This window comes from Gopherus evgoodei, chromosome 2 (assembly GCF_007399415.2).
Source record: "Gopherus evgoodei ecotype Sinaloan lineage chromosome 2, rGopEvg1_v1.p, whole genome shotgun sequence".
In the NCBI taxonomy this organism is placed as follows: domain Eukaryota; kingdom Metazoa; phylum Chordata; order Testudines; family Testudinidae; genus Gopherus; species Gopherus evgoodei.
The window spans coordinates 174141860-174169791 of NC_044323.1; the positions used below are offsets into that span (position 1 = coordinate 174141860).

The 27932-nt window shown below is 40.3% G+C and overlaps 3 protein-coding genes across 3 annotated transcripts in view; 1 reads left to right on the forward strand and 2 right to left on the reverse strand.

Annotated features, from left to right (window-relative positions):
- Window positions 1–9: 9 nt before the first annotated feature.
- On the forward strand, window positions 10–24471 carry BPHL (biphenyl hydrolase like). Its single transcript, XM_030552316.1, is given in 7 exon segments — window positions 10–159; window positions 9804–9907; window positions 11960–12126; window positions 16282–16435; window positions 18912–19043; window positions 21307–21430; window positions 23898–24471. Coding segments are annotated over 7 exon segments (900 nt in total). The 5' UTR covers window positions 10–28; the 3' UTR covers window positions 23986–24471.
- LOC115646465 (tubulin beta-1 chain-like) lies at window positions 24399–27648 on the reverse strand. Its single transcript, XM_030552313.1, has 4 exons — window positions 27486–27648; window positions 26486–26594; window positions 26088–26198; window positions 24399–25679 (listed from the first exon to the last, which is right to left on the reverse strand). The coding sequence occupies exons 1-4, from the start codon at window positions 27540–27542 to the stop codon at window positions 24619–24621; spliced, it is 1338 nt and encodes a 445-aa protein (XP_030408173.1). The 5' UTR covers window positions 27543–27648; the 3' UTR covers window positions 24399–24618.
- LOC115646466 (tubulin beta-2 chain) overlaps window positions 24399–27932 on the reverse strand; it is a 29014-nt gene continuing 25480 nt past the window's right edge. The window contains exon 5 of the mRNA XM_030552315.1: window positions 24399–24624. Coding sequence (XP_030408175.1) covers window positions 24619–24624 — 6 coding nt within the window. The 3' untranslated portion in view covers window positions 24399–24618. The remainder of the gene's footprint in view (window positions 24625–27932) is intronic.

Consider the following 27932-nt stretch of genomic DNA (forward strand, 5'->3'; position numbering starts at 1 on the left):
GGGCGGCTGGCAGCTGCGGGGAACGGGAATGGCTCGGCCGGGCGCTGGCGGGGCGCTGCTGCGGAGTCTCCGAGTCCTCTCCCAGCTCCCGCCGGCCGCGCGCGGGGCGCCGCCGCTCGGACTCCGGGGACCTGCTGCTGCCGCCTCTGCCTCCTACGGGTAAAGTCAGCCCCGGCTCTGCCCGGCCAGGCCGCGGCGCTCCCAGCGCGGAGCCGCCCCCGCCTTCCAGGGCGTCTCGGGGGAGGGGGTGTTTGGAGGGAGGGGCGGTGTAGTGCTTTGAGCAGAGCTAGGGGCATTGAGGGGATCGGGCTCTGGGGTATTTGGGGGTCAGGCTTTGGCAGTAGGCTAGGTAGGGATATTGGAGAGGGTGCTTTATTTCCTTAGCTTCCTTCTTCTGATGTAAGGACTTGTCACTAGTCTCCACCCCCATCCCCACCCCCGTTCTCCCTTATTTGAGCTCTGGGCTGTATACATATATGGGTATGTTGGGTGGTGTGAAATGAGGCATACCTTCTTTAAAACAGGTTTCAGATACTGTTCACATCTAGTTCCAATGCCCTGTATATGCTGGCCAACGTAACCAGGCAGAAAACTGGCTTCTCAGCCTCTGTAAGTTGTGGGGGCCAGGTGTCAATGGGATCAAATCTGTATTAGCATGAGTCTAGCACAATTTCTGACCAGCATGGACTGAAATTTTATTTTTCTGAAAATCATGTTATGCAGCCTTATCCTCTCCAGAGTATAGTCATAAAACATACTTTGCAGGCCACACATTGCTGATCGCAGTTTCTCCATCCCATGTGCTGGAACCCTCCTACTGACATCTTTAAGAACATAAGAACAGGAATACTGGGTCAGACCAAAGGTCCATCCAGCCCAGTGTCCTGTCTACTGACAGTGGCCAATGCCAGGTGCCCCAGAGGGAATGAACCTAGCAGGTAATGATCAAGTGATCTCCTTCCTAGAATATCAGGGTTGGAAGGGACCTCAGGAGGTCATCTAGTCCAATCCCTTGCTCAAAGCAGGACCAATTCCCAACTAAATCAAGCCTGACCTTAAAAACCTCTATGGAATGAGATTCCACCACCTCTCTAGGTAACCCATTCCAGTGCTTCACCACTCTCTGAGTGAAAAAGTTTTTCCTAATAGCCAACCTAAACCTCCCCTACTGCAACCCATCCAGCCCATACTACTTTAAATTGCTGGCAACAATACTGTGGGAGACCGTATCAAAAGCTTTGCTAAAGTCAAGGAATAACACATCCACTGCTTTCCCCTCATCCACAGACCCAGTTATCTCCTCATAGACGGCAATTAGGTTAGTCAGGCATGACGCCCTTGGTGAATCCATGCTGACTGTTCCTGATCACTTTCCTCTCGTCTAAGTGCTTCAGAATTGATTAGAATTGAGGACCTGCTCCTTGATTTTTCCAGGGACTGAGGTGAGGCTGACTGGCCTATAGTTCCCTGGATCCTCCTCCTTCCCTTTTTTAAAGATGGGCACTACAGACACAGTAGCCTTTTTCCAGTCATCCGAGACCTCCCCTGTTCACCGTGAATTTTCAAAGATAATGGCCAATGGCTCTGCAATCACATCCGCCAACTCCTTTAGCACCCTCGGATGTGGCTCATCCGGCCCCATGGACTTGTGCTCGTCCACTTTTTCTAAATAGTCCCAAACCACTTCTTTCTCCACAGAGGGCTGGTCATGTTCACCTGGTCACCAGAGGGCTGGTCTCCACAGAGGGCTGCAGCAGTCTGGAAGCTGACCTTGTTTGTGAAGACAGAGGCAAAAAAATCATTGAATACATTAGCTTTTTCCACATCCTCTGTCACTAGGTTGCCTCCCTAATTCAGTAAGGGGCCCACGCTTTCCTTGACTTTCTTCTTGTTGCTAACATACCTGAAGAAACCTTTCTTGTTACTCTTAACATCTCTTGCTAGCTGCAACTCCAAGTGTGATTTGGCCTCCTTGATTTCACTCCTGCATGCCTGAGCTGTATTTTTATACTCCTCCCCGGTCATTTGTCCAATCTCCCACTTCTTGTAAGCGTCTTTTTTGCTTTTAAGATCAGCAAGGATTTCACTGTTCAGCCAAGCTGGTCGCCTGCCATATTTACTATTCTTCCTACACAACGGGATGGTTTTTTCCTGCAACCTCAATAAGGATTCTTTAAAATACAGCCAGCTCTCCTGAACTCCTTTCCCCCTCATGTTATTTTCCCAGGGGATCCTGCGCATCAGCTCCCTGCCATCCATCTCCACCCTCTGACAAGCAGAGGCTATGGACACCATTCCTTACCCATCCTGGCCAATAGCCATTAATGGACTTAACCTCCATGAATTTATCTAGTTCTTTTTTAAACCCTGTTATAGTCCTAGCCTTCACAACCTCCTCAGGCAAGGAGTTCCACAGGTTGACTGTGCACTGTGTGAAGAAGAACTTCCTTTTATTTGTTTTAAACCTGCTGCCCATTAATTTCATTTGGTGCCCCCTAGTTCTTATATTATGGGAACAAGTAAATAACTTCCTTATTCACTTTCTCCACACCATTCATGATTTTATATACCTCTGTCATATCCAAGCTGAAAAGTCCTAGCCTCTTTAACTCTTCTCATATGGGACCCGTTCCAAACCCCTAATCATTTTAGTTGCCCTTTTCTGAACTTTTTCTATTGCCAGTATATCTTTTTTGAGATGAGGTGACCACATCTGTTGCAGTATTCAAGATGTGCGTGTACCATGGATTTATATGAGGGCAATAAGATATTATCTGTCTTCTCTATCCCTTTTTTAATGATTTCTAGACATCCTGTTTGCTTTTTGACTGCCACTGCACACTGCGTGGACAACTTTAGAGAACTATCCACGATGACTCCAAGATCTCATTCCTGATTAATTGTAGCAAAATTAGCCCCCATCATATTGTATGTATTGTTGGAGTTATTTTTTTCCAATGTGCACACACACACTCTCTCTCTCTCTCACCACGGAGGCAAATAATTTCCATTTTGGAGTAAGATACAAGGAGTAGAGAATCTCTTAGATGCATAGATGGGACAAACAAAACTGCAAATTGTATCTTGGAAGTCATAAAAGACATGCATGGGCTTGTTGTTTGGCAAAGGCAATAAAATTGCTTTTATTTTTACATGCTTCCATAATATGTTTATACTATGCCTAAAATTTTTTGACAAACCAGTAGCACTCCCAGTGTTACCTATTCTAAGTAGGGAGTGAAATGGACTACCTCAGGCCTGTTGGAAAACAAAAAAAAAGAGTGGTTAATTTTTTGAGATTAGCATTTTGATTTGCTGATTCTAGTCTTTTTCCCAACTGATTACACATTAACTTCACAGTAATGTGATGATTTGCCGAGTTTGTGGTGCAGCCTCTCACTCGGTCTTCATCCAGATAAAAAGCTCTGTGTATATTGGCTATGAAAGTGCAACAGTCTCTTTTTACTTGCCTAAAGAGCAAGCGTGAGGCAGCATCACACATTCAGCAGCATGTCACTTCAGGTGAAATTAATAACTAGTCGGAGAGAAAGGCTACAGAATGTGTAAGTGCAACATGAAAAAGGAAAGCAGTATAGTTTTTCCCCAGAGGTTTTTAAAAACAACACTTCAGTGCCCACTTTAAAAAAGGCAACAGGAGGGTAGTGATTGTGTTTTGTCAGTAGAGTTAGGCAGGGTTTTCTGCAACTTTTAAAATGGTTTCAAGCAATGGGATATTAAAGTTCCTACAAGGATTAATTAAAATTGAGTTGAGGTGCTCATTTACCATGGTGAAGAATATAGTCAAATAACCTGCATGGAATGGAATTTTTAAATCAAAAGACAAGTGCTGTGTTTTACTATTTTTTTAATATAGCTGTGCTTTCTGTTATTAATTGTTGTTCAAAAAGTGGGTGAAGGACATGCCACACTTCTTACCCTAAGCTCAAACATTTAGCTGCATCATAGTTGGTTATGAAATTTGGTTTATATGTATAGATATTTGCAGCAGGTACAAAAAAAGCTTGGTTGATCAGTTTTAATAGTCAAATTAATTTGTTAAAACATATTCTCGTAACGGGTAATCAAAATTCATTAAGTTATAAATGGCATAATGATTCTTCCAGTCGGAGCTATAGTCATGAAAACCAGTTCCGGACTTGCATGCCAATCTTCAAAGGATCTGTGTAAGTGGAGCATATAGATCTAATGGCAGGATCAGAGCCTTAGTTTGGTCAGTGCCATTACCAACCACAGTATTGTGATACATAAACACTTAGTTTATGTACAATCTGGGCTGCCTTCTTGTGAACAAAGGGCTGAAATTTAATTCCACTACCATGAATTAGGAATAGGAGTCTGCACAGCTCCTTGTTTGTTCATTTTGGGTTGCTTTATGAAAAATGATTTAAAGTAAAAGTAATTCAGTCCTGAAATTAGTCCTGAATGTAAACTATGTGGCGGGGGTTATGCCAGCCTCTGTGTTTAGAACAGAGGTAAGCATAATGTCAAGCTTAATAAATAACAGAACAGTCTCAGTAAATCATGAAGTTGTTTTGTGAGTGGCATAGAAAGAAAGTTTCTCTCAACCTTAATGCTTTAAAATAACATTTCTACAAAAAAGCAAATAAAACTCTCATTGACTTCAGTGGAGCAAAGATTTCACCCACGATATTTAAGGCAGGTAAAGTAGTAAAATGAATAAAGGTTAACCATTAGGTACCCAAATGGTGAGATGTCCATATGTGGTTTTTTTTGTTTTTTAAAGTGAGATAAGTTAGCCAAAGAGAACTGCAACTATTAGGATATAAATTAATTGGAAAACAAAATCAAACTTGTATGTGTGTTTTTGAATGAGGTAAGTGTCTAATACAGAGCTATGCCAGAAGACAAGAACCATTTAGTGAAATCATAGAATAGTATTGTACTTAAAGATCATTAGCAACATCAAAGTACAACATTCTGTAATGAAAACAAAGTGTAGAAAAACATTTGGTTCACTGATGTTTCATATTTGGTGCAGTTAAAAGGATGGTATTAAACTAAGACTTAGAAATTGATCTTTTATCCTCTTGAGCAAGACAAGACTTATTGCCAAAAAATTAAAGCCTTTTAAAATTATTTAAAATTCCAGTTGCCAGGACTATTCTCACAGCTCATTTTAATTATATCCATTGACATCATTTCATAATGGATAAAATATGGAATTACAATAATCTCTCACTTTCAGTCAACTATCCTTTCCTACTTAGGTTAATACCTCATGTCTGATCTGTCACTATCTCTAAAGTGCTCTCTCAGTCATCCACATGGTGACTATGTTAAAACTGCCCTTTGTTCAAATTTAAGTAGTTGAATGAATGGTTGAAATGATGTCTTTGCTTTTGGTGGCATTCATCCTGTTATGAGCACTGCTAGAAACATTGTAGACTACATCCTTGAGGCTCACAAAATACTTCTGAAAAGCAGATTTTTTTACAGGAATTGGCTTTTGGAATGCCCCAGATTGCACCAAATGGCAGGTATTTTCAAAAAACATTTCCTGAAGAAGGTCCACCTCAAAGTTTACAACAATGTTAGGGTGTAAATATACTCAGTATCCTTTTAAATAACAAAGTGCACATGCACTAATAGAAGTTTGTTTGCCCAATGGTGTTATCTCCCTCCTTGATTATGGCTTAGAAAAAACATTTTTGCTTAAAAGGGAAAATGAATAAATATCTCAGTCTGTCACTCCATCTCTTTGCAAACACGCTGTGCCCTCTTCTCACCTTCCAGTACACAGTATTAATGCCAGGTTAAAGTGCAGACTTTTTGTGGGATTATTGGCAGCCTGCCCTTGGATCCAAATATTCCTGTGTGCAATACAGATCTGGTGCTATCAAACCATAACGTACAATTCCAACTTTACATGTGTTAACTAACAGAAGTACAATTAGGTAAATCTCATGAGCTATGGAGCACTAGGAGGCTTGTGGAGAAAAAGCAAGAAGGAGGGTAGAGCATCTATATTTCATACATGTCACTGAGGAAGCTGTCCTTTGTAGTTTGGGGTGACTGTTCTTCGGCCTGGAACAGGAAATTACACGGGTGGAAAAAGGGCTCAGAAGTCCAGGGCCAACACTCACACTAGTCAGAAAAGTACTTAAACAAATATCTAAGCCCCTGGAGTCAATGGGACTTATGCACATGCTTAAAGTTAACCATGTGCGTAAGTGCTTTCCTGAATAGGGATGGATTTAAGCACATGCTTGAATGCTTTCCTAAAAAAAGCACTTTTGCCAGTAGCAAATGCTCCCTTGACTGGCCAGGATTGAGAATAGTAGCACAGAGTAGAGAGTAGGACTGTGTCTTCACTGCAAAATAATAGATGTGATATTACATGGAGCTAGCTAACTTGAATTAGCTTTCTAGATGTAAAATCCTAGTAGAGACATGGCACAGGTAAGTGTTACCTTGAGGTAGTTAGTTGAGATAAAAGACTACCTGTGCCTTATCTCCACTAGATTTTAAATTGACATAGCTAATCTGGGTTAGCTCTCTCAATGTAAAAACACACCTCTTCCTGCAATGAGGATATAACCTGGAAGGTTAAAGCTCATCTGTGCAGCGCTTTCTCAGGGACTGGTCCGATACTGTGGAAAGAACTCCCACAGGAACTAAGCACCGTCATAAACCTCATCACCTTCCACTCCAAGTGCAAGGTGCACCTCTTTGGTCTTGCCTTCTTCAAATACAACATATATTGATACAATAAAGAAAAAGAAAATCTACTACCCTGCACACATAATTCTCCTGCTGAGAAGAGGATGGGGGAGAGAGAAAAAACAAGTGACCAATGTTACTCATGCCACTTAATGCACTACTATAAGGGGCTCAGGTACTACAGTGATGAGAGCTGCATAAGAACATACAGAGAGTAGAACAGAAGAAAACTCCCACACTTGCATATTTGAGTTCTCATGTGGCTGGAATAGAAGTTAACACAAAAGTAAAGTAATCCAGTTATCTTGCCTCTTCAATGGGAAATGGGTTTGTACTTTATTTCCTCAATATCTAGCAAGAATTTTGCTATTCAGAGCAGAAAAAGAAATGACTCAAAATGGGGCTAATACCTCCTTTCTCTGCTCCAGCCACTTGAAACAGACAGGCTTCAACAGTCAGTTGAAAGAGACTCGAGGGGTAAAAAATAATCACTTTTCTGGATAATTCAGATTCTACTGCATCATGTTCCTGCATTCATGGATTACACTTTGGAAACATTTAGGGTCTAAAACCACCTAATATTCCAAGTAGTAATATATATATTAAAAATCAAATTAATTTCCATACCATAAATATGTAGTAGGTTAGCAAAGGCCTAACAGTCAATATAACAATGATCTCTCTAAGAATTATATGATGATGGTGTCAGAATTCCAAACTATGTAAATACAAGTATCTTAATGCTTTAGAATTTTTTGATACTGTTAATTTTCCTACGCTTGTGACTGACTTTTGTAATCTTGAAAGTTTACTTTGCTACTTCTTCCTGTTGGAACATTTTACACAGTAATGTATTTTCTAACTGAACAATACACTCTGCTCAGATTACATTGAATTGAATTGTATGATGAGATTCTCCTTGCCCCCAGTTGTAGGTTTTTTCATTACACAACTTGTGGATCATAAGTAAACCACATTCTATTATGTAGCACCTGTCATAAACAGATAGCTAAGGGTTAATGTCTCTTTCACCTATAAAAGGGTTAACAAACAGTAACCTGAAACATCTGACCAGAAGACCAATCAGGAAACAAGACTTTTTCAAATCTGGGTGGAGGGAAGTTTTTTGGGTGTGAGTTCGTTTGTTCTTTGTCTTGTGTCTGTGCCCTCTCGGCTCAGAGTGATTTTTCTATCTCCAGGCTTTCTAATCTTCTGTTTCCAAGTTGTAAGTACAAGGATAGTAAGACAATAGGTTTATATTGTTTTTTTTGTATTTACGTGTGTGTAGTTGCTGGAGTGTATTCTTTTTGGATAAGGCTGTTTATTCATTTTTCTTTTCAGCAATTGACCCTGTATATTGTCACCTTAATACAGAGACCATTTTATGTCCTTTTTCTTTCTTTTTATATAAAGCTTTCTTTTTAAGACCTGTTGGAGTTTTTTCTTTAGTGGGGACTCCAGGGAATTGAGTCTGCAGCTCACCAGGGAATTGGTGGGAGGAAGTAGTCAGGGGGAAACTCTCTTTGTGTTAGATTTACTAAGCCTGACTTTGCATACCCTGTGGGTGAGGGGAGAGGGAGATTTGATCTCTCAGTATTTGTGTTTCAAGGACTTGAAGCAGGGAATCTCCTAGGGTCGTCCAGGGAGGGGAGCCTGGGAGGAAGTAACAAGGAAACAAGGGGAGGGGGTTATTTCCCTTTGTCGTAAGACTCAAGGCATCTGAGTCTGGGGGTCCCCCAGGGAAGGTTTTGGGGAGACCACAGTGAGCTAGGCACTGTATAATTCCTGGCTGGTGTTAGCGATATCAGATCTAAGCTGGTAATTAAGCTTGGAGGTTTTCATGCTAACACCCATATTTTGGACGCTAAGGTCCAGATCTGGGAAGAAATGTTATGACGGCACCAGAGGATGAGGTTCAGAGCAACAGCAGCAGCCATTTGGAAGCAGTTCAGTAGTACAGTGATACTTCCTTTTAATGTTTGTTTTTTTATTTTTAACACACTTCTGTAGGCACTTAAAGCTGTAGTTACACTGATTGTTTCTTGAAATCTCCTGTTATTGCGCTACCATCAGTATCATGTGACATACGAAGCCACCATAGTTTAACATGATTATGATACAGTAGTTAAAAAAATGCCAGCAGCAAGGGCTACACAGGAACCAAGTGGAGGTGTTAGCTCCTTGCACTTAAGGGAAATAATGTGTTCCTATCCCTAGGATGCTGGCTTACCTGTACTCGCCAGTTCCTAGGAGGTGCAAAGCCAAGGCTCTCTGCCTAGTCTGCAGACACACCTATTCAAGGGGCAAGGCAGGGTACTAAACAGGAATGCAGTGACCCTTTAACCTGCAAGCCTGCACTCAGGTAGTCTGCTCAGGGCAGCAAGGGGAGTGCCTTATTCCCCATTTGCTTCCCTGTGTGGATGTGCAGTCCACCTCACAAACTAGACCTAACCTTTTTTCTGCTTTTGTTTCTACTGTATCTGTCACTTCATTTGGGTACTATATAGACGAAGTACTGAAAAGTGATATACCAAGGATTTTAACAACATTTCAATAACTTTAGTAATGTGCTGCACACCTCCAATAGCCAGGCTAAGAGAGTCACTCAGAACTTAGAACTTACCTCTTTTTCTTTTTTGGATCTCCCAATGTTCCATCTTGCCACAGAGTAACGGCTTCTGCTCCAAGCAATATCCTGACATCCTCTGTGCTGGGGAGGGTAGGCAGTATTACTTCTGAGGTTTTTTGGGGGGTGGAGGTGGGGGGAGGTGTTCAGTAAGAGGTTTATTTTTATAATGTTATGCGGGTTTGCAATTTATTTTAAAAGATACAATTTATTTTAAAATGACACTTTGCAGAACTGCACAGTATTATAAAGTAAAAATGTCACATGCCTGACCTCCCATGTAATCTACCTCCATTTTCCAGTAGCAATCTGTGTTTGATTCTTTCTCTCACACCACCTCCCTCACAAAGGCAAACAGAACCCTTTAAATATGGCTGTGTTGTCAGTATCTAGCATCAGTAATTACTGCATAGTCCACTGAATGACTACACTGTAATGAGATATTAACTTGTTGAATAATTTTCTTTTCTTCTAGTACTTCAATAACATCTGCTAAAATCAAAGTGAATGGAGTGCCCCTGCATTATAAACAGACAGGACAAGGGGATCATGCAGTTCTGCTTCTTCCTGGGATGTTAGGTCAGGAACATTTGTCATATTAGGACTTGATATTAGTACTTTTTTCTTGATTTTTCTAAAGCTATTTTGTACTCTTTTTGTAAGATTTTTTCAGCAACTTTTAACTTTTTTATGCATTACCTTTTAAAAACTAGAATTTGGTACATGTAATAGAGTTAGGAAAAATCAAAGTTATTTTAAACAGTTACCAGTTTTACAAAGTTATTCTTATTTAGAACACCAGAAACCTTCTAAATGCAAACATTCTAGGCCTGAATCTCCATTGCCTTGCACCGTCTGTAGTCACTCACATCAGCACAAAGTGGATGTAAAATGCTACCATTCTGATTTAGTAATGTTGTACATTCACTTTGCACAGGTGCAAATGACTGCGCAAGGTATAAACAATGAAAAGTCAGGTCCATTGTGTTCTATATTTTAGTCTATAAGGACTGAATGAATGATCATCTCTGAAAAGAGTGTAAGTGCCTTCCAATTACAGCTATAATAATGAACAACACTAATGGCAGCATTTACATCTTGTTTAAACAATAGCTTTCTCATGAAGGGGAAAAATAGCAGAGGTGATGTTTTTTGTTTTTTTTTAATAAGAGTATGTTCACCTTTTGGTTATTCAGTTTCATAATGCATCAGTTATATTCAATTCTCAGCTGCTTTTGGAGACATTTCTGGAGAGGTGGTTGCAAAAAAAAAAAATAGGAAGAAAAGGGAATATCTAATTCTAATGGTGTAGGGGAAATAATTCTTAAATTGTTCATTACTGATATTGATCCTGTTTCTGAGAGAAGTCAAGAAAGGCACATGTATGAATTCAAAATTGGTTTTTTGCCATGTATCCATAGTTTTATTTTGAAATGTACTTGCTATAGTTTAATTATTACCATTAAAACACTAGTTGCCAGATTGTGTCATCTTACCTATTTTAAGTGTCTTTGGGCTGAAGCTTGGTGTATAATGTGTTAATGCAGGTATGTTTTAATATTCAGTAAAAAAATAAATGACATACTTCTTGGTGTCATTTTATAAAATGTTAAATGATTAATAGCATATTAGAGACATGAGACTTTGTGTTATAGATGGTTATAAGCAACCTATTGACCCATAGAGTCAATTGATTAATAGTTGTTTTAATGAGTGGTTACATTTATCCTTTATAGACTATTCATAAGGTGCCCTTAAAAATAAAGTAACTCACTTTTTAATGGTATCAAGCACTTGGATCACAGCACTATCTACTAATAAAATTAGTAGCTGATTTATAATACCAGGGTAGTCCAATTCTTCTCCATCTAGCCTGGTATTCTGCTTCTGATTATACCCCATTAAATCTTATTGCAAGGGAAGAAAACTCATCCATTAATGTACTCAGCTAATTGCACCATGCTATAGCTGGTGGAGGTAATGGTCTTTTTCAGAACCCATGTGCTCCCATAAACTTCTACTGGTTTGTCATGTCTCTAGTTACTATTACTGATGTAAAAGAGGTATTTGGGGGTATTCTGATTGGAATGTTAAAATTATTTTAACAGCCACTTTTAAATTCTAGAAGTGTAGAGCCATTTAGAATGAGATTTTGATTTACATTCTTTCAATATATTATACTAGGGCTAAATAAGTTTGATCACAAAACTGCTATCTCAGCCCTTGTATTCATAGAGATTATAGTCCAATAGAATCCTCTACACTCAGACAGCCCAACTGATTTCCTGACACCACACCAATTTAAAAAATGTCTGAAAATATAAGTCTGAAAAATATTGCCAAATCAAGGCCTTAGATCCTACAGTAGTGGATGCTACAGAAAACTTTTAAAATGGGGATATTATCTGGTTAACCAACACTTACCCATTGATACCATTAGAAGAAAACATGTTTGTTCAGCAAAATTTTTATTCATACTGTTGTGATTAAGCAGTGGTCATGGTCCATACCATTTATCTAAATCTCTTCACTGCTAGGTGTCCCAACTAAGTGAATTTATGAAGTCTATTTGTAGCATGTATAGGGTAGTTAAATTAATCACCACATTATATCAGGACATTATGTTTTTAGGGAGTAGTCAAAGTGATTTTGGACCACAGCTCAAATCTATGAACAAGCAGCTGTTCACAATAGTTGCCTGGGATCCTCGGGGCTATGGCCATTCCATCCCTCCAGCTTGAGATTTTCCTCCAGATTTCTTTGAAAGAGATGCAAGAGATGCTGTGGATCTGATGCAGGTAAATCTGCTCTGAGATAAAGTTTGGTTTTCCTTAATGATGGTGGGGTGGGGCAAAGTCAAAGAGTATATTTTTTTACAGTAGTAATTGCTGATATTAAATTATGCAAAAGTGCTTAAAATGGATGGAGATACATTCTGCTTGGGAAGCCTGTTTATTCTTCCATCTTCCTTTTATCACACAGAAGATTTAGCCATGGAATTAATTATGTAAGTAAGCAGCACATTCTTATTCCAGAATATTTGTATCTTTATAATTGCATGAAGTCCAGGAAAACTATACATGAAAAACAAGACCTATGGTTAATAATTGTAGCCAACAAGTTCTTTAGTAGATGATAGTTAAGACATTTTGCAAGAACCTAAAAAGTTTAGCATCTGATCCTGCAAACTAAACTGACACATTTCCATTGTAAGGTCTATTCCTGAAATAGTTAGAATGGGGAGTCATAGGCTTCCTAAATCCACACAGAATATAATTTACACACTTATTGTGAATACAAAGAACATGACTCGTCTTTCTTTGTTCCTCCTGCTTTTTAAACCTAAGTTACAGAATCAAAGTGAAAAATGTTGTGTTGGTGTTTTGTTCTGTTTTTATAATGACTGTGCCAAATTAATGTTAAAGGAGAGTGACAATAAAGCATTAACTACCATATTGGCAACTTGTGAATGGAATTCCTTATGTTAAACTGTACAGAATCTGTGGCCATGTTAAGAATCCCTACAATGTAATATGTTCCAAAAATATCAGATAGGGTTTGGACAGCGAAGCTAATTATTTCTTTTAACAGCAGCAACTTTGCAGAACCATGGGAAATTGAAAATGCAGCCTTCCTAAAGTATGCTGAATGAGATTAGTTGAACCAGAATAAGTCTGACAGGAAATACAGGAGAAATGTTTTTCCCTAGTCATGAAATGCAGCTGCCCCTTTCTTTGCAGTATATGTAGATTAACATACAAAGCCAGTAGCACTCTGGCCAACCAGAACAAAAATGCTATGATGAACAGGTGACAGGCTTCCAAATATGAAAGCTTGGAACTCCTCTTTTACCTGCTTATCTTCAAACACTTGATGAATGCATGACAGAAAAAAGATGCTGTCTTTAAAAGGAGTACATAATTAGATGCTTTGTAGTCAATGTGATAGAAAGCAGGGGAGCATCCCATCCACATTTAATCAGTGCTAAAGTTAAGAGTATAATTGACTAGAGCTTTTGGCAACAGAAAACAGTGTAGCATATCTTCTGCTTTTGAAGATTTTTATGTTTATAAGTACATATATTAAAGGATTATTGAAATCTCATGTATGAATAGGCTTGGAAGGATTTTTTTTTATTAAATGTCAAACATTGATTTCACTTTATACAAACTGATGAAAAAAATCATCAATAGAAACTTACATATAGGCAAAAAAAATGCTGGTTGAGAACTTACTAGAGTTTGAATTAAGGCTGTTTACTTTGTATATTTTGACAAATTTGTGTTGTAATGGCTATGAAACTTTTTTGAATATCAACATCCATTGTCATTAAATAATTGTCTGACCCCCCTATAATTTCCCATACCTGGAAATTTAAATTGATAAAAATAAAAAATGCTTAAAATAAATTATCCACTGAAATTATTTTAAAAAAAATCAAATTCTGCCAAGCCTCCTTATGAAACATGGATTAACTTGTTTATACATTCTCACAAATACTGTATAATAGCACAGTAGCTAAAGAATCAGCCCTAGTAATGAAGAGTAGGATTTCCAGAATGTGTGTGTCTACATGGGGAGCTAGGTATATCAGTTTAAATTCTCATCTTAGCTTAAAGCAGTATAACTTTCCGGTGTGGACAAGCCCTCAGAACTACTGGCTTTCTACAGACTGGTATTGACTACACTACAAATCCTTTGCCATATAGTGGTTTAACTATGCTGACAGAGCCCCCTTGTGGAGATGCAGTGTAAGCCAGCAGACAGTTGTGCTGGCACAGCTACACTATCGCCCCATTTGACATTAGCTATGCCAACAGATGCATTCTTCTGCCAGCATAGTTGTGTCGAGCCTGGGGGTTTTTCAGGCATAGATTTGTTAGCAAGGGGGTGTGATATTTGTCCAGATTCCTAGCTGTTATAGTTAGGCTGGCAAAACTTTGTAGTGTAGACTAAACCTCTAGAATCTGTGTCTGTCAGACTTGGTTCATATTTTTTGAAATTTTATTCTCAACTCACTGCTATAAGTTTTTCTTAATAAAATGAAAACTGAGATTCAGAAACAATATAACAGCTTAAGACAGATGTCAGTACTTTATATTACCATCTACCATCTGAATTAGATCCCTTTTTTAAATGAAAACCTCTTTATAAACACTACTAGCAGAATTTAATATGGAAAAAGAACTTTTTAAGCCTGATTCACTACATCCTGCTCCAATGCCTACCACTACATCCAACAAAGACCAATGAGCACATTAGCATTGCATCTACAATATTCAGCAGTGAGATTGTTAATATTGATATTTTAAAACCTTCTGATACTTCAGTTTTAACATCCTATTGAGCCAAATAGGATTAGCTCACACATCTCTGAACTATGGTTTCAGGCTGACTGCAGACTCCCTTGTGTTGATTTACGTTTGACTCAAATGAAAGCTTATGCTATATAGCAACTTAATTGCAGATTGTTTTAATGTCATACCGTACATGGCCATACTACATATGGGACCCTGGACAGAGGTAATTGTAAGTGAAATGCAGTCATACTACAGGACCAGAGCCAGCACAAGATAGCCTACAGAGACAGGGAGCCAGAACTGGCTCCCCGATTGTCCCTACCACCCTCTCACCCTTCTCCTGCTGTTAGTGGATCTCGGTGCAGCAGAGAATGTGACCTAGAATCTACCAGGTCCTAGGGGGAGTACACAGGATGAATTAAGATATTTTTGGGATACAATCTTGCTCCCTTAGGAGAAGGCAGTCATTTCAACATAAAAACATTTTTAATTGAAACTCATCATGAAGCAGTATTTAAAGTATACTGCTATTTGAACTGTTCTTGGTTATTTCAGATCAAGTTTTCCAAGTGGCTTCAATCCAGCTTCACATTTAACACATGCCAGAACCTTGCCTCTAAGCACACAAAAAGGTGGATTTGTACCAAACTGCTTAGATATTGAAGTACTCAGATTTTGGGTGCACACAGTTGCAGGAGCTAACTTGTGGTTACTTTTAAGAACTTGAACACTCTAAGCCTAGTTTTCAGTGGTGAAATGCACCTCATAAAATCAGACCCTAGCTGTTTCAAGTTGGACACCCAAAATTTGAAGCATTCTAAATTAGTGAATGCTTTTTAAAAGTTTGGCCAGTGTAGGTAGCTCGCACAGACGTACTCTCTCTAAAACCCACAATAGATATTTAACAACAAATGTCAGCAAGGCAGCTTGTTTTCCCAGATTTTGTTAACCTTTATATTTTTTTAAGACTCTTTAGTAACTGCTTCTCAGGGCTTGTCTACACTTAAAATGCTACAGTGTAGACACTACCTATGCCAATCCCATTGGTATTGGTAATCCACTTCCCCGAGAGGCAGTAACGAAGTTGTTCTTCCCTTTGTCTACTGCTGTCTAAACTGGGGACTAGCTCAGTACAGCTACATCTCAGGTGTGTGGATTTTTCTCACCCAAGAGACGTACTATACCGATGTAAAAATCTTAGTGTAGACCAGGGTGTAAAAATCTTAGTGTAGGCCAGGGTGCAGTCTCTTCTAAGATGCAGTCACCCACTGCCATACAGACTCTTCAGATCTACAGGAAGACAATCCAAGAACCTAGCAACATCACATTTTTACTTTATATAGTTTTTTAAGTAGTGCCTGTTTTAATGTAAAATCTACTGTCAATATAATTAGCCTTTGCTTCATTAACTAGCCCAAACCATAGTAGGGGAAATATAATTTCTAGATATTTGAACTTGTCTCTAAGTCTTCCACCATTCAACAAAGGAGGCAGTATTTGTATTTTTAGTTGTGTGTGTTAGTTGTAATTTAACTAACCTTGAGATTTTGGTTGAAGTTATTAGTTTTCAAGAAACATTTGACTGTAGGTAGATACAACCGTTTAGTAATGAAGGCCCATGATTTTTACTGTAATTTTCTCACACCAATCAAGGCACTGAAGTTTAAGAACTTCTCTATGCTGGGATGGAGTGATGGTGGGATTACAGCTCTGATAGCAGCTGCAAAATATCCAACCCTCATCCACAAGTTAGTTGTTTGGGGAGCAAATGCCGTTGTTACTCAGGAGGATCTGAAGCTTTACAATGGTAAGTATTAATTGCGTGAATGGAGAAACAGCTGATGGCAAATAACTTAGTCTCTTCTTGTATCATACTAAGGTCTCTTCAGTTATCTTTGTATTGATCCTTTAAAGTAATTACAAACATGTAACAAGTTAAACGAAATAATGCAGATCACAAAATTCCCTATTTTAGTAAATACAGGAATAGATTAAAAATTTTAGTGAGACATTCTCCCCCACCCCAGAAACAAACAAACAAACAAACAAACAAACAACCCACACAACTTAGGTGCAATCAGACAGAATAAGGAAAAACTCTTTAGGAACAACAGCAAAACTTTTAAAAAGTGTGTAATATCTAGTACTCGAGCAGATAATGAGCAAGAACCCCCACCCCACCCCTTCCCAAGGTCAGAAGACACAATCAGAAAATGACAAAGTTCATTTGTGTGCAGGAAAAAATGTCTCACCCATGTTTCCTTTCTCACTTTAATTCCCTTGAAATTCTTTGCTCTATTGACAAAAAACACTTCGTTAAGTAAAGACACGCCAGATTTCTGACTAACTGCAATTTTTCTAGCACAATAAAAAAGGCTGAAAAACCTAAAGAAAAAAAAGCTGATTTCAGTGACCTGAGAAATGTCAGCAGAAATTATTTCTTCTAGAAATTGCATATTGCTGTTTATTGAAAATTATTCATAATTTGCTTTGTATCCAAATTTGATGCGGTTCTGATTACCAAAGTCCAACGAGCAGACAGAGCCTAGTTTAGGATCAAGGGCACATTTCTCTAGGTATATAGAAAAATCTCTTCCTACTAATACAGCTATGGTTATTTTTGGAAAAAAGGAGTTAGGTTGTCAAAAAAATGTTGAAAAGAAAAGGCTGTACAGAGTTTGTTTGCCTTAAGCAAAGAGCTCACATGAATAAGTACTTCTCAGATAATAAGTTCTACATTTCATTTGAAAGTCAAATACCTATTTACAATTACTGCTAATGAAGCTACTGCCATTTTGTTGAAAAGGGACATCATTTGTCATAGTGGTAGTAAGAGAGCAGTGAAGGGACTATATCAGAACAAAGCGTTTGTGCACCAATATGAAGCCTTGTGTTTCCAGTATAAAACATAGTTCTGATTATTTAGCCACTATTACAACTGCATAAATACTATTTCACTGTCTTTTACATGGTCTCTCATATTGTTGATCTCAAATCTGTGGGCTCAGTCCTGCACCACTGAATTCAATGATGGTATTATGATAGATTTAACTGGTGCAGGATGAGACCATTTGGCACTCCTCTGCAAAATAGCTAATGGCACCAGTGAGCTCAGAAATGCCACCCCTCCTTTTTTTTTTTAAACATAAAAAAAGAAGCGTGAAGGGGTGGACAAGGGTTATCTGGTCTCCAGGCCTTCTCAACTTTTGGCTTCTTTACTAAGATTGCCAACCACAGCAGCAAATAAAATGGTAGATTTTGTGAAGGAAACATCTGTTCAGTAACAAGTGGACTGGGATGACCAATCTCATTTCCCATACAATCAGTGAACATCTTTTAGTCACTACAGCCTTGTAATTGGTCAAACAGGTTGTATTTCATATTATTTACTGAACTCTTTAGTCCTTCCCACGCTATCAGAAGCCATTTTAAGAGCTCTCTGTTAGCAATTGTCATTGCTGTCTGGTGACTCAGGAGCTTTCAGTTCTCTCTCATTTTCTGTTGAGACAGCATGAGTCTTTGCTTCTCTAGTGCAAGACTGTAAGGTAGTTGTCACTCTTGGGGACATTTGCTTTGTGGGTATTATTGACAGCTGGAGATATACATTTCTAAACCTGTCAAACAGGTGAATAAAGTAGAATTCCAGATTATTTGTACAGCTTTGCATAAAATGCAGTGAGTCAGCAGGACTCCACTGAGTAGGCAGGTCCTGGATTTCCTCTAAGAATGTGGCAAATGTATCGTGATGTCAGCCTGCTGGAATGTCTTAGTAAAGACTTCCTGACATTGAACAGTGGTGAATAACTAACTAACTATCTGCCAGCTACAATCCAGAGGCCAGAGCAAAAAGCTGTCCTAGAGCAGGGCATTTATACCCTACTTTTTTTTTCCTATAAAAATAGATATAATTTGAACTTTGACTGTAGATAAACACGCTTTCCCCCCCAATTCCACCCAAGAGACCGTACATGCTTTGGTGTCTCATGTTGCAAGCTCTCCTCCCTCCCTGTGCAGGGAGAGCGCATGTTTGTCCACCCCTTGCAAACACAGTAGCAACAATTAATTTGCAACTTGAACTCAGAAAGGACTCTGATACAGATATTGAAATTAAAGTTGTTATTTTTTCCCCTCCAGAGATAGAGGTTTTTTAAAAAACCTCTAACAGAATTTTGCATCTGAAATGTATATTTGTAAGTAGCTCTTAAAATGCACACTCGCATATTTATGTGGATGCTATTTGTTTATTGAAAAGGATTTAATGTATTCAATGCCATTTTACATAGCTATCAGAGATGTTTCAAAATGGAGTGAAAAGATCAGGAAACAAATGGAAGAAATGTATGGACATGAATATTTTGCAAAAACATGTGAGGCCTGGGTGGATGGAATATCTCAGTTTGCTGACAAGCCAGATGGTAAGATTCCTGCAATTGCAGCAGCAGCAAAGCTGCAGATAAAAATCTCTCAACATTGCTCTTAGTAGCCAACAAAGGAAGAACTAGATGCACACACCTCAGTGTTATTAATCAGGGAGGATGAAGCCCTCTTCTAGCAGTTGAGATGTGAACACCAAGGGAGGAGAAACTGCAGAAAGCAGTTTCTCAACTGCTAGAAGGCCTCATCCTCCCCAGTTGAACTAACCTTGTTATCTCCAGACTAATTCTGGCCTGCATATTTATACCTGCCTCTGGAAATTTCCATTACGTGCATCTGACGAAGTGGGTATTCCCCCACGAAAGCTCATGCTCCAATAAGTATGTTAAGTCTATAGCGTGCCACAGGACTCTGTTGCTTTTTACAGATCCAGACTAACACGGCTACTCCTCTGATACTTTAGGTCATCTGTGCAAGGCAGTTAGCTACTTTTCTACTGAGAGCCAGTTATGCATCAAGGTACCAGTGGATGACATCAAGAAAAGGGACAAATACAAGTACTAGATTAACTCCAGTTTGAATGAAAGAAAATCATGCATGAACATGACTTAAGTAGAATAGCGAAAACTTGTACTCAAACACAGTCTTGAGATGTTAAGAAACAGGCTATTTGCCCTGAATAGATAGGAAAGCTGATGGCACAAGCAACTCTAAAAAAATAAATTATAAACTCACTGAGGATGGTAACATTTAAGGAGATGCTGCATGAGTAGCTTAAAGCTGCAAAACTGAAGAATGTTCCTGCAAAGCATACCAACTGTGCTAAGGGAGGAAGTACGATCTGGTGATTAAACAGAGGACAGTTGGGTCTATTTCCTGTTTGTGTAACCTTGGGCAAGCGACTTCACCTTTCTGTATTTGCTGTTCTGATACTTAAACATTGAAAAACTGCTTTAAGATCCTTGGAATGAAAAGCACCAAGTGAAAACAATTACTGTGCAATAATTGAAAAAATAACGCAATAGGGGTGGGGAAGGAAGCATTATTTAAAACTAGCAATGAGGGATTTGAAAACTGGGACAGCATGAGTATAGACACTTCAACTGGGTTCTAAGGCTGCTGATATCTGTGAGGAAAGCTTTGCAAATTGAAAGTAAAGATTCATTTGATATTCTAGACCTTCTCAAACAAAAGTTTCTCCCCTCCTTGATTTACCCAGAAACTCACTCAAGAAAGCAGGAGACAAAGCCAAGAATGGAAAGCTGGCCAAAGAGTGCATAAATTGTATTGCTGTGTGGTAGCATAATGGGGGTGTGTGGAAAAGGGAAGCAGAATGCACATTATTTTCATATTTACATTAAATGAAAGTACAGAAAAAACCTTTGACTGGTTTGGTTAATTCTATATTAGGTATACACCTATTACAAAGAGAAATGTCTATTATGAGTAGGTATTACTGTATATTTATATACACTTTTTAAAAATCTACAGTATAAAAATTGTCTGGTAACCTGCAGCTTGATAACCTAGAACAGGGATCAGCAACCTTAAGACATGTGGCTTGCCAGGGTAAGCACCCTGGTGGGCCAGTTTGTTTACCTGTCATGTCTGCAGGTTCGGCCGATCGCAGCTCCCACTTTGTTAGCTGCAGTCCCACTGGCTGCAGTTCACTGTTCCAGGCCAATGGGAGCTGCGGGAAGCAGCATGGGCCGAGGGGAAGCGGTGACTAGCACATCCGCTACCCCCACTGGCCTGGAGCAGCGAACTGCAGCTAGTGGGAGCTGCGATTGGCCAAACCTGCAGAAGCAGCAGGTAAACCAGCCTGGCCCGCCAGGGTGCTTACCCTGGTGAGCCGTGTGCCAAAGGTTGCCAATCCCTGACCTAGAATAACCAACAGTAGCATAAAACATGAGATGGCAGACATCAGAGACTGAAGAGATAAATTATAGCCAAGAAATCCATGCATGTCTAGTTACGTGCAGTTAGAATGTTTAGAAAAGTGGATGCCACAAACATTTCATGCACTGGCTTTGCTATGTATTGATGGCTCAATTAGTCAACAGCCTATCACACAGAAGTAAAAGTACATTATGTATTTCATCTTTGGGGAAAGATGCTTTTGTACTGATGCTAGACAGCGCAAGTTTGACACTTGCTTATCCCTCTGCAGTAGGGTGACTACATTGTACATGCCAGTGGGTGCTAGTGGTAAGAGCTACAAGAAGTTCCTAGTTTAACAATTTTTTCCATTTTAATCTTTCATATTTTAAAATAAAGAGCATAACCTTAACCTATGTTTTTCAGGTAACATTTGTCAACATTTACTGCCTCACATAAAGTGTCCAACATTTATAATACATGGTGGGAAAGACCCTTTGGTACCACAGTTTCACGCTGAATATCTTCACAAGCACATCAAAGAGTCACGGTGAGTCATATCTTCAGCACAGTTTTGAGGCACCTTTTGGGAAGGGAAGAAGTGAACATGCAATATGGAAATTGAAAATCTTTAGGCAGAATTTCTCAGACACTGATCCGGTTGTTTCTAAGCATCCCCAGAATGATACACAGAGCAGTGCAGACTACCCTTTTTACATTATACTTCTTTTTAAAAAGAGTAGTAAGGAGCTAAAAGGATTAAAAGCTGGCTAACTGATAGGTCTCAAAATGTCTGAGAATGGGGAATCATCATCAAGCAAATGCATTTCTAGTGCATCCCACAGGGATTGGTTCTTGGCCCTATGCTATGAACATTTTTATCAATAACCTGGAAGAGAACAAAATCACTACTGATAAAGTTTGCAATGACACAAGGATCTGAGGAATGGTAAATAAAGAAGAGGATGGGTCACTGATGTAGGGCAGTCTGGGCACAAACAATTTTAATGTGGCTAAATGTAAAAGTGTACATCTAGGAACAAAAGGCAGGTCATACTTACAAGATGGGGACTCTATTCTGGAAAGCAGTCACTTTGAAAGAGTTGGGAGTGGATAATCAGCTGATAATGACCTCACAGTGTAACACCATGGCCAAAAGGACTAGTGCTATCCTTGGGTGTATAAATAGGAGAATCTTGAATAGGAACAGAGTATTTTACTTCTGTATTTGGCACTGGTGCAACTGCTGCTGGAATACTGTGTCCAGTTCTAGTACCCATAGTTCAAGAAGGATGTTGATAAATTGGAGGGTTCAAAGAGCCACAAGAATGATTAAAGGATTAGAAAACATGCCTTATAGTGAAATTGTTTAAGATGAATAGACTCAAGGAGCTCAAAGAGAAGGTTAAGGGGTGAATTAATTACAGTCTAAGTACATATATAGAGAATAATTAATAGTGGGCTGTTCAATCTAGCAGAGAAAGGTATAACATGCTTCAATGTCCAGCCACTGGATCAAGACAAATTTAGACTGGAAATAGGTGTACATTTTTAACAGTGAGGGTACTTAACCACTGGACTAGTGTTCCAGGGGTTATGATGCACTCTCTATCACTAGCAATTTTTAAATCAGTACTGATTTTTTTTTATTTTTAATAAAAGGATATATGCTCTAGGAATTAATTTTAGGACAGGTCTGTGGCCTGAGCGCTATACACTATGGTGCCTTCTCACTTTGGAATCTATTAATCTAAAAGTGAAACTGTGTAGTTAAGACCATTTACACCCATCTTAATTACTGCCACTGCACTCCTTGTGCCATATGATATCTAATAGCTATCCCCTTCAGCAGAGCTAACAGCAGCTAACAAAGCACTGAAATACTAAGGCTGGAGCAGGAAGCCAGTTATATCAAGTAGCACTGAATGCTAATGTCATACCTGGTCTATCCACACATTTACTGAGATTTTACTACTGGGCACTGGTCTCATAATATACATGAAATTACAGTCAACTATTTTGCTCAAGTGCATCAGTATTTTTGGCATAATAAACTGTACAGACTACAAGTATGTCCAAAGAGGTTACTCTCAACCCCTTTACCCAAAATCTTGTAGTGCTCACCTCATCCAGAAACTGTGGAAATGCATCCTCTTAGCATGTGGAGTACAGATTTTCATTCTCTTCCTAGCTGCGGTCAGTCAGCTAGAGCTCCATTTTATTACTATTTCCAACAGACAGTGCAGACTAGCAGTAGAGTAGGGTTAGGAAAACAGAAGCCATTTTTATGAAGCAAAACAGGCAAATTCTATTTAGCTAGCTAGTTTAACCTCTGTCAAAATGAAAGCTAGAGATTACTTTACATGCTTCCCTATTCATACAGAATGTATACAGGTTTGCTCGATTAGCAAAAATTTAGGAAATACCCAGCCCAACCCATTACTTAGCTGGCACACTTAGTGTCATGCTGCCCTCACCATGAATCTCCTCCATCCACTCCAGCATTGCTACTTCCTCCTCTGAAAAAGGGGATCACTTCAGCTCATGACCATCACCTTGCTCTTTTCCCTGAAGGCAAGTACTGTACACTCTATTCCAGTGTTGCAACATCTCATGCTACCTCTGGAATGTTAACCCTCTACACCCGCTAGTGGAAACCAAGTATCTAGCTTCTGGCAAGTAGCTGACTTAGAGACAGTTTCCCCAGAGATTCACAATTACAGCTCATGTAACACATTTTACCCTGATCCAGCCCCAATTTGTTTTCCCCTCCAAGATAGCATTTAGATTTGTAGGCATTAGTGGTAGACTGTCAAGGCATCAATTTTAAGAATAATTCAGCTAATTATGAACATGGAGTCAGATTCTGACTTTATACCCAAGGAAATCTGAAGTGTTTAAAAAGAAAAAACCTCACAACACTTCAAATTTTGCACTTGGTTACCATGGTTATGCAGTGGCCCTGTGTGTTGTATATACTAGTATATACTTAGAGTTTACATGACTCTCTTTCTTAGGTTGTTTCTGATGCCAGAAGGAAAGCACAATCTACATTTACGCTTTGCAGAGGAATTCAACAGATTAGTAGAAGATTTCCTACGATAGAGTTTAAAAAATTAAGTGTATGTAAGGTTCTCAGTATAGTTAATGATTATACTCCCCCTCTGTGGCCCATCCCCCAGTCATGTCACTGATTTTATTGGCAGTTTGAGTCTCCATTTTAAGAAATGGAGAAAGGAAATTGTCTGCATTTATGCCAGTTAGAAATAGATTAAGATCCTTACTGTATCTCACTTGGTAAACAAGTAATCCACAGCAGAGATTAATTTGTTTGTAAAAAAAATTAACTAGTGAAGCAGCATTAAATCTGTCTTTGACTAGATCAAGATTGTTAAGTACTTGCTACATAACTCCATATCAAGAAGCACTGAATGTGAAGTTAAAGAGACTATATGGAAAAAAAAAAAGGTATGCTGAATGAGAAGTGGAGATCTATTTTAAAGAAACAAATCAGGAGACATTTTGAACACATGCCTTTATGTGTCTTAAACTTTAAGATCAATGCTGTCAATAAACTTGACTTGACAATTATTACAGAGATCTTCGTTAAAGTTACATAATGCTGAGAGAGGATAATCAAGTACATGGCAAAAAAAACATGCTTTATTTTATCACCATTATCAGAATTCATTCCAACCACATGCCTGCTTTAGTAGAGTTCCTCTGGTACCAACTGCCTTAAGCCTCATCCTCCTCTCCTTCCTCTTCAAATTCCCCCTGCTCATCAGCAGTGGCATCTTGGTATTGCTGATATTCTGAGACCAGGTCATTCATGTTGCTCTCTGCTTCAGTGAACTCCATCTCATCCATGCCCTCACCAGTGTACCAGTGCAAGAAAGCCTTACGCCGGAACATGGCCGTGAACTGCTCAGAGATTCTCTTGAACAGCTCCTGAATGGCTGTGCTGTTCCCAATGAAAGTGGCAGACATTTTGAGGCCACGGGGGGGAATGTCACAGACAGCTGTCTTGACATTATTGGGGATCCATTCGACAAAGTAGCTGCTGTTTTTGTTCTGGACATTGAGCATCTGCTCATCCACCTCCTTCATGGACATTCGGCCACGGAATATTGCTGCCACAGTCAGGTAGCGGCCATGGCGGGGATCACAGGCTGCCATCATGTTTTTAGAATCAAACATCTGCTGTGTTAGCTCTGGCACCGTCAGAGCCCGGTACTGCTGACTTCCACGGCTAGTAAGAGGGGCAAACCCTGGCATGAAGAAATGCAGACGGGGGAAAGGCACCATATTGACCGCCAGTTTGCGGAGATCAGCATTCAGCTGTCCGGGAAACCGGAGGCAGGTTGTCACACCACTCATGGTAATGGAGACCAGGTGGTTCAGATCCCCATAGGTAGGGGTTGTGAGTTTCAGTGTGCGAAAGCAAATGTCATACAAGGCCTCATTGTCAATACAGTAGGTTTCATCTGTATTCTCCACCAACTGGTGGACAGAAAGGGTGGCATTGTAGGGTTCAACCACTGTGTCTGACACCTTCGGAGATGGCATTACACTGAAGGTGTTCATGATACGGTCTGGGTACTCCTCCCTAATTTTGCTGATGAGGAGAGTTCCCATCCCAGACCCTGTGCCACCACCTAGAGAATGAGTCAGCTGGAAACCCTGTAGACAGTCACAGCTTTCCGATTCCTTCCTTACCACATCCAGGACAGAGTCCACTAGCTCAGCTCCCTCTGTGTAGTGGCCTTTTGCCCAGTTGTTTCCAGCACCACTCTGACCTGGAAGGTGGAGTGGAAAGATGCTGATTTAATCACCAGAATATGAAGGAGCAGCTCTGTTTCACATACTGTTTAGTAGTTTGTGCCTTGCACACAATAACTATTAAATCCTAATTTATGGACAAAGGGGAATAGTTTTACTAAGCTATATCAATTTACTACAGTTAACTGACTGACTATTGTTTATACTGTGATTCCATTTATGTTTGGACTTTTCAAGTCCACCAGTTAAGAGCTAAATTATTCCATTTAAGTTTCATGCAAACAACCCCAAAACATGGAGGACACACTGAATGTATGCAGTAAAAAACATTAATGTAAGCAGTTCTACAGGGATGTTTCAAATTCATTGTCTCAACACAGGAGCCAAAGGTTACAGCAGCTGCAGCTATACATAATGTTACATACCAAAGACAAAGTTGTCAGGTCTGAAGATTTGGCCAAATGGTCCAGATCGGACAGAGTCCATTGTACCAGGCTCCAAATCGACAAGGATTGCACGGGGTACATACTTATTACCTGTAGGAGAAACAAACACCAGTATAACAGACTTGCAGTCAGCAGGCTGCTTTGCCCTGAGCAGCTTCAACACAGCTCACTGGAAAGACTGCTGCAGTGACAGAAGGAAAAGAGTATTAAGTAAAGCCATCTTGGAAAGACTCAGTCCTTAAACAAAGGGTCAATAGCAAATTCCTTTACAGTAGCTGTCCCAACTATAATGAATTGTACATCTATACACCTGACTTTTACTTTGGTTTACTTAGTGAAATTATGATGATTTGAAATAGTAAGTGGTGTATAGTTACCAGCAGCTTCATTGTAGTAAACGTTGATCCTTTCTAGCTGCAAGTCACTGTCGCCATGGTAGCTGCCAGTGGGGTCAATGCCATGCTCATCACTGATGACCTCCCAGAACTGAAACAGGGTTTTGAAAAGGGCAGTTAGTAATTGCATTAGGCTGTCAGGAGCAATCCAACATGCTGCCAACATGCCTAGTGTAGTTCCATAGACCTAGCCCCTGCCAAGGGCCCTAACCAATAACTGCACCTTGATGAGACAAACACAGACAAGGCATTTACGCCCTGCCCCTGAAGCAGTTGAGAACTGGTAGAGCTACAATTATGATGATTAAGTGAAAAGGAATAGCAGGAAACTGCAGCATCAGACAGCAAACAAATGGCTAGATACATTAACCTAATTGTAACTCTTCCAGAACTGCTACCATAGGCTTTAAGAATTACAGTATCTCTAACCAATTGTAGTCTTCAAATGATTTAAGTTGCTTGACACTATAAAGGAGATTTCTCCCATTGGGAATCCAGTTAGATACTACAGGAAAGAACCCGCACAGATGTGACACTCCTGAAGCATCTCTGACGCTGCTCACAGCACGGTTACCTCCCCATGTAAAGGGGCGAGGCATCTGGCCTGCAGGGAGTTGTCTGCTGCATCAGCGAGGAAATGAGCGCCATTGTGAATTCAGAGCACGGCAACCATACGCTTCCCCCCCACCGCCCTGCCGGGCAAGACAATGCCCAATCTCCCGTTTAGTGCCATTATCTGGTATGGAGTGGAGGTGGAGTCTCAACGGGGAACTGAAACAGGTGCTTTGATGCGCTGATTCAAAGGGGCCAGCTGAAAATTATTTTAGGTAAATATTTAATTGTTCCCAAACCTCCAGCAGCAGCGCCACTTAGTGACCTCGCCTTTACACCGCAGCAGCATCCCTCCAACCCCCGTGTGCTGCTGCTGCCCCCTCCCAGCCACAGGGCGAGGGACACAACCAGCGGGGGCCTCGCTCTTTACCTTGGCTCCGATCTGGTTCCCGCACTGGCCAGCCTGGATGTGCACGATCTCACGCATGGCGCCCGAGTCACACGGCAACAAACACCCTCTGCCCCCGGCTGGTTGCTGCTCTGGCACCTGCAGCAATGAGCTCTGAACCGCGCGCGCCACCCCCACCCCAGCTCCTCTATTTATAGAGGGGGCTGCTGGCCCCGCCCCTCGCGCCACGGGGCCCCGCCCCCTCCAGTCGCACTCCCGCTCCCCGCAGCCCTTCTCAGGCGGGTGATGTAATGTCGGGGCGGGGCCTAGCAGTGCGTGGGGGCTGCATTGTCTGCCGCGCGGGGGGAGCAGGAGGGCGCTGTCGCGGGGGGCAGAGTGGGGCGCTGCAGCCTCAGCAGCAGGGAGGGGGCTTGTCACAGCGTGAGGGCAGCGAGCGCCTCCTGCCCCCCCAGCCCCGCAGTGCCCCTG

What these genes read in the sequence shown, in the direction of transcription:
- LOC115646465 (XM_030552313.1), bottom strand. Translation starts at nt 27,542, where the DNA reads ATGCGTGAGATCGTGCACATCCAGGCTGGCCAGTGCGGGAACCAGATC. An exon ending in GGAACCAGATCGGAGCCAAG is followed by an intron (nt 26,595 to 27,485) that starts GTAAAGAGCGAG and finishes ACCCTGTTTCAG; the next exon opens with TTCTGGGAGGTCATCAGTGA. An exon ending in TTACTACAATGAAGCTGCTG is followed by an intron (nt 26,199 to 26,485) that starts GTAACTATACAC and finishes TTTCTCCTACAG; the next exon opens with GTAATAAGTATGTACCCCGT.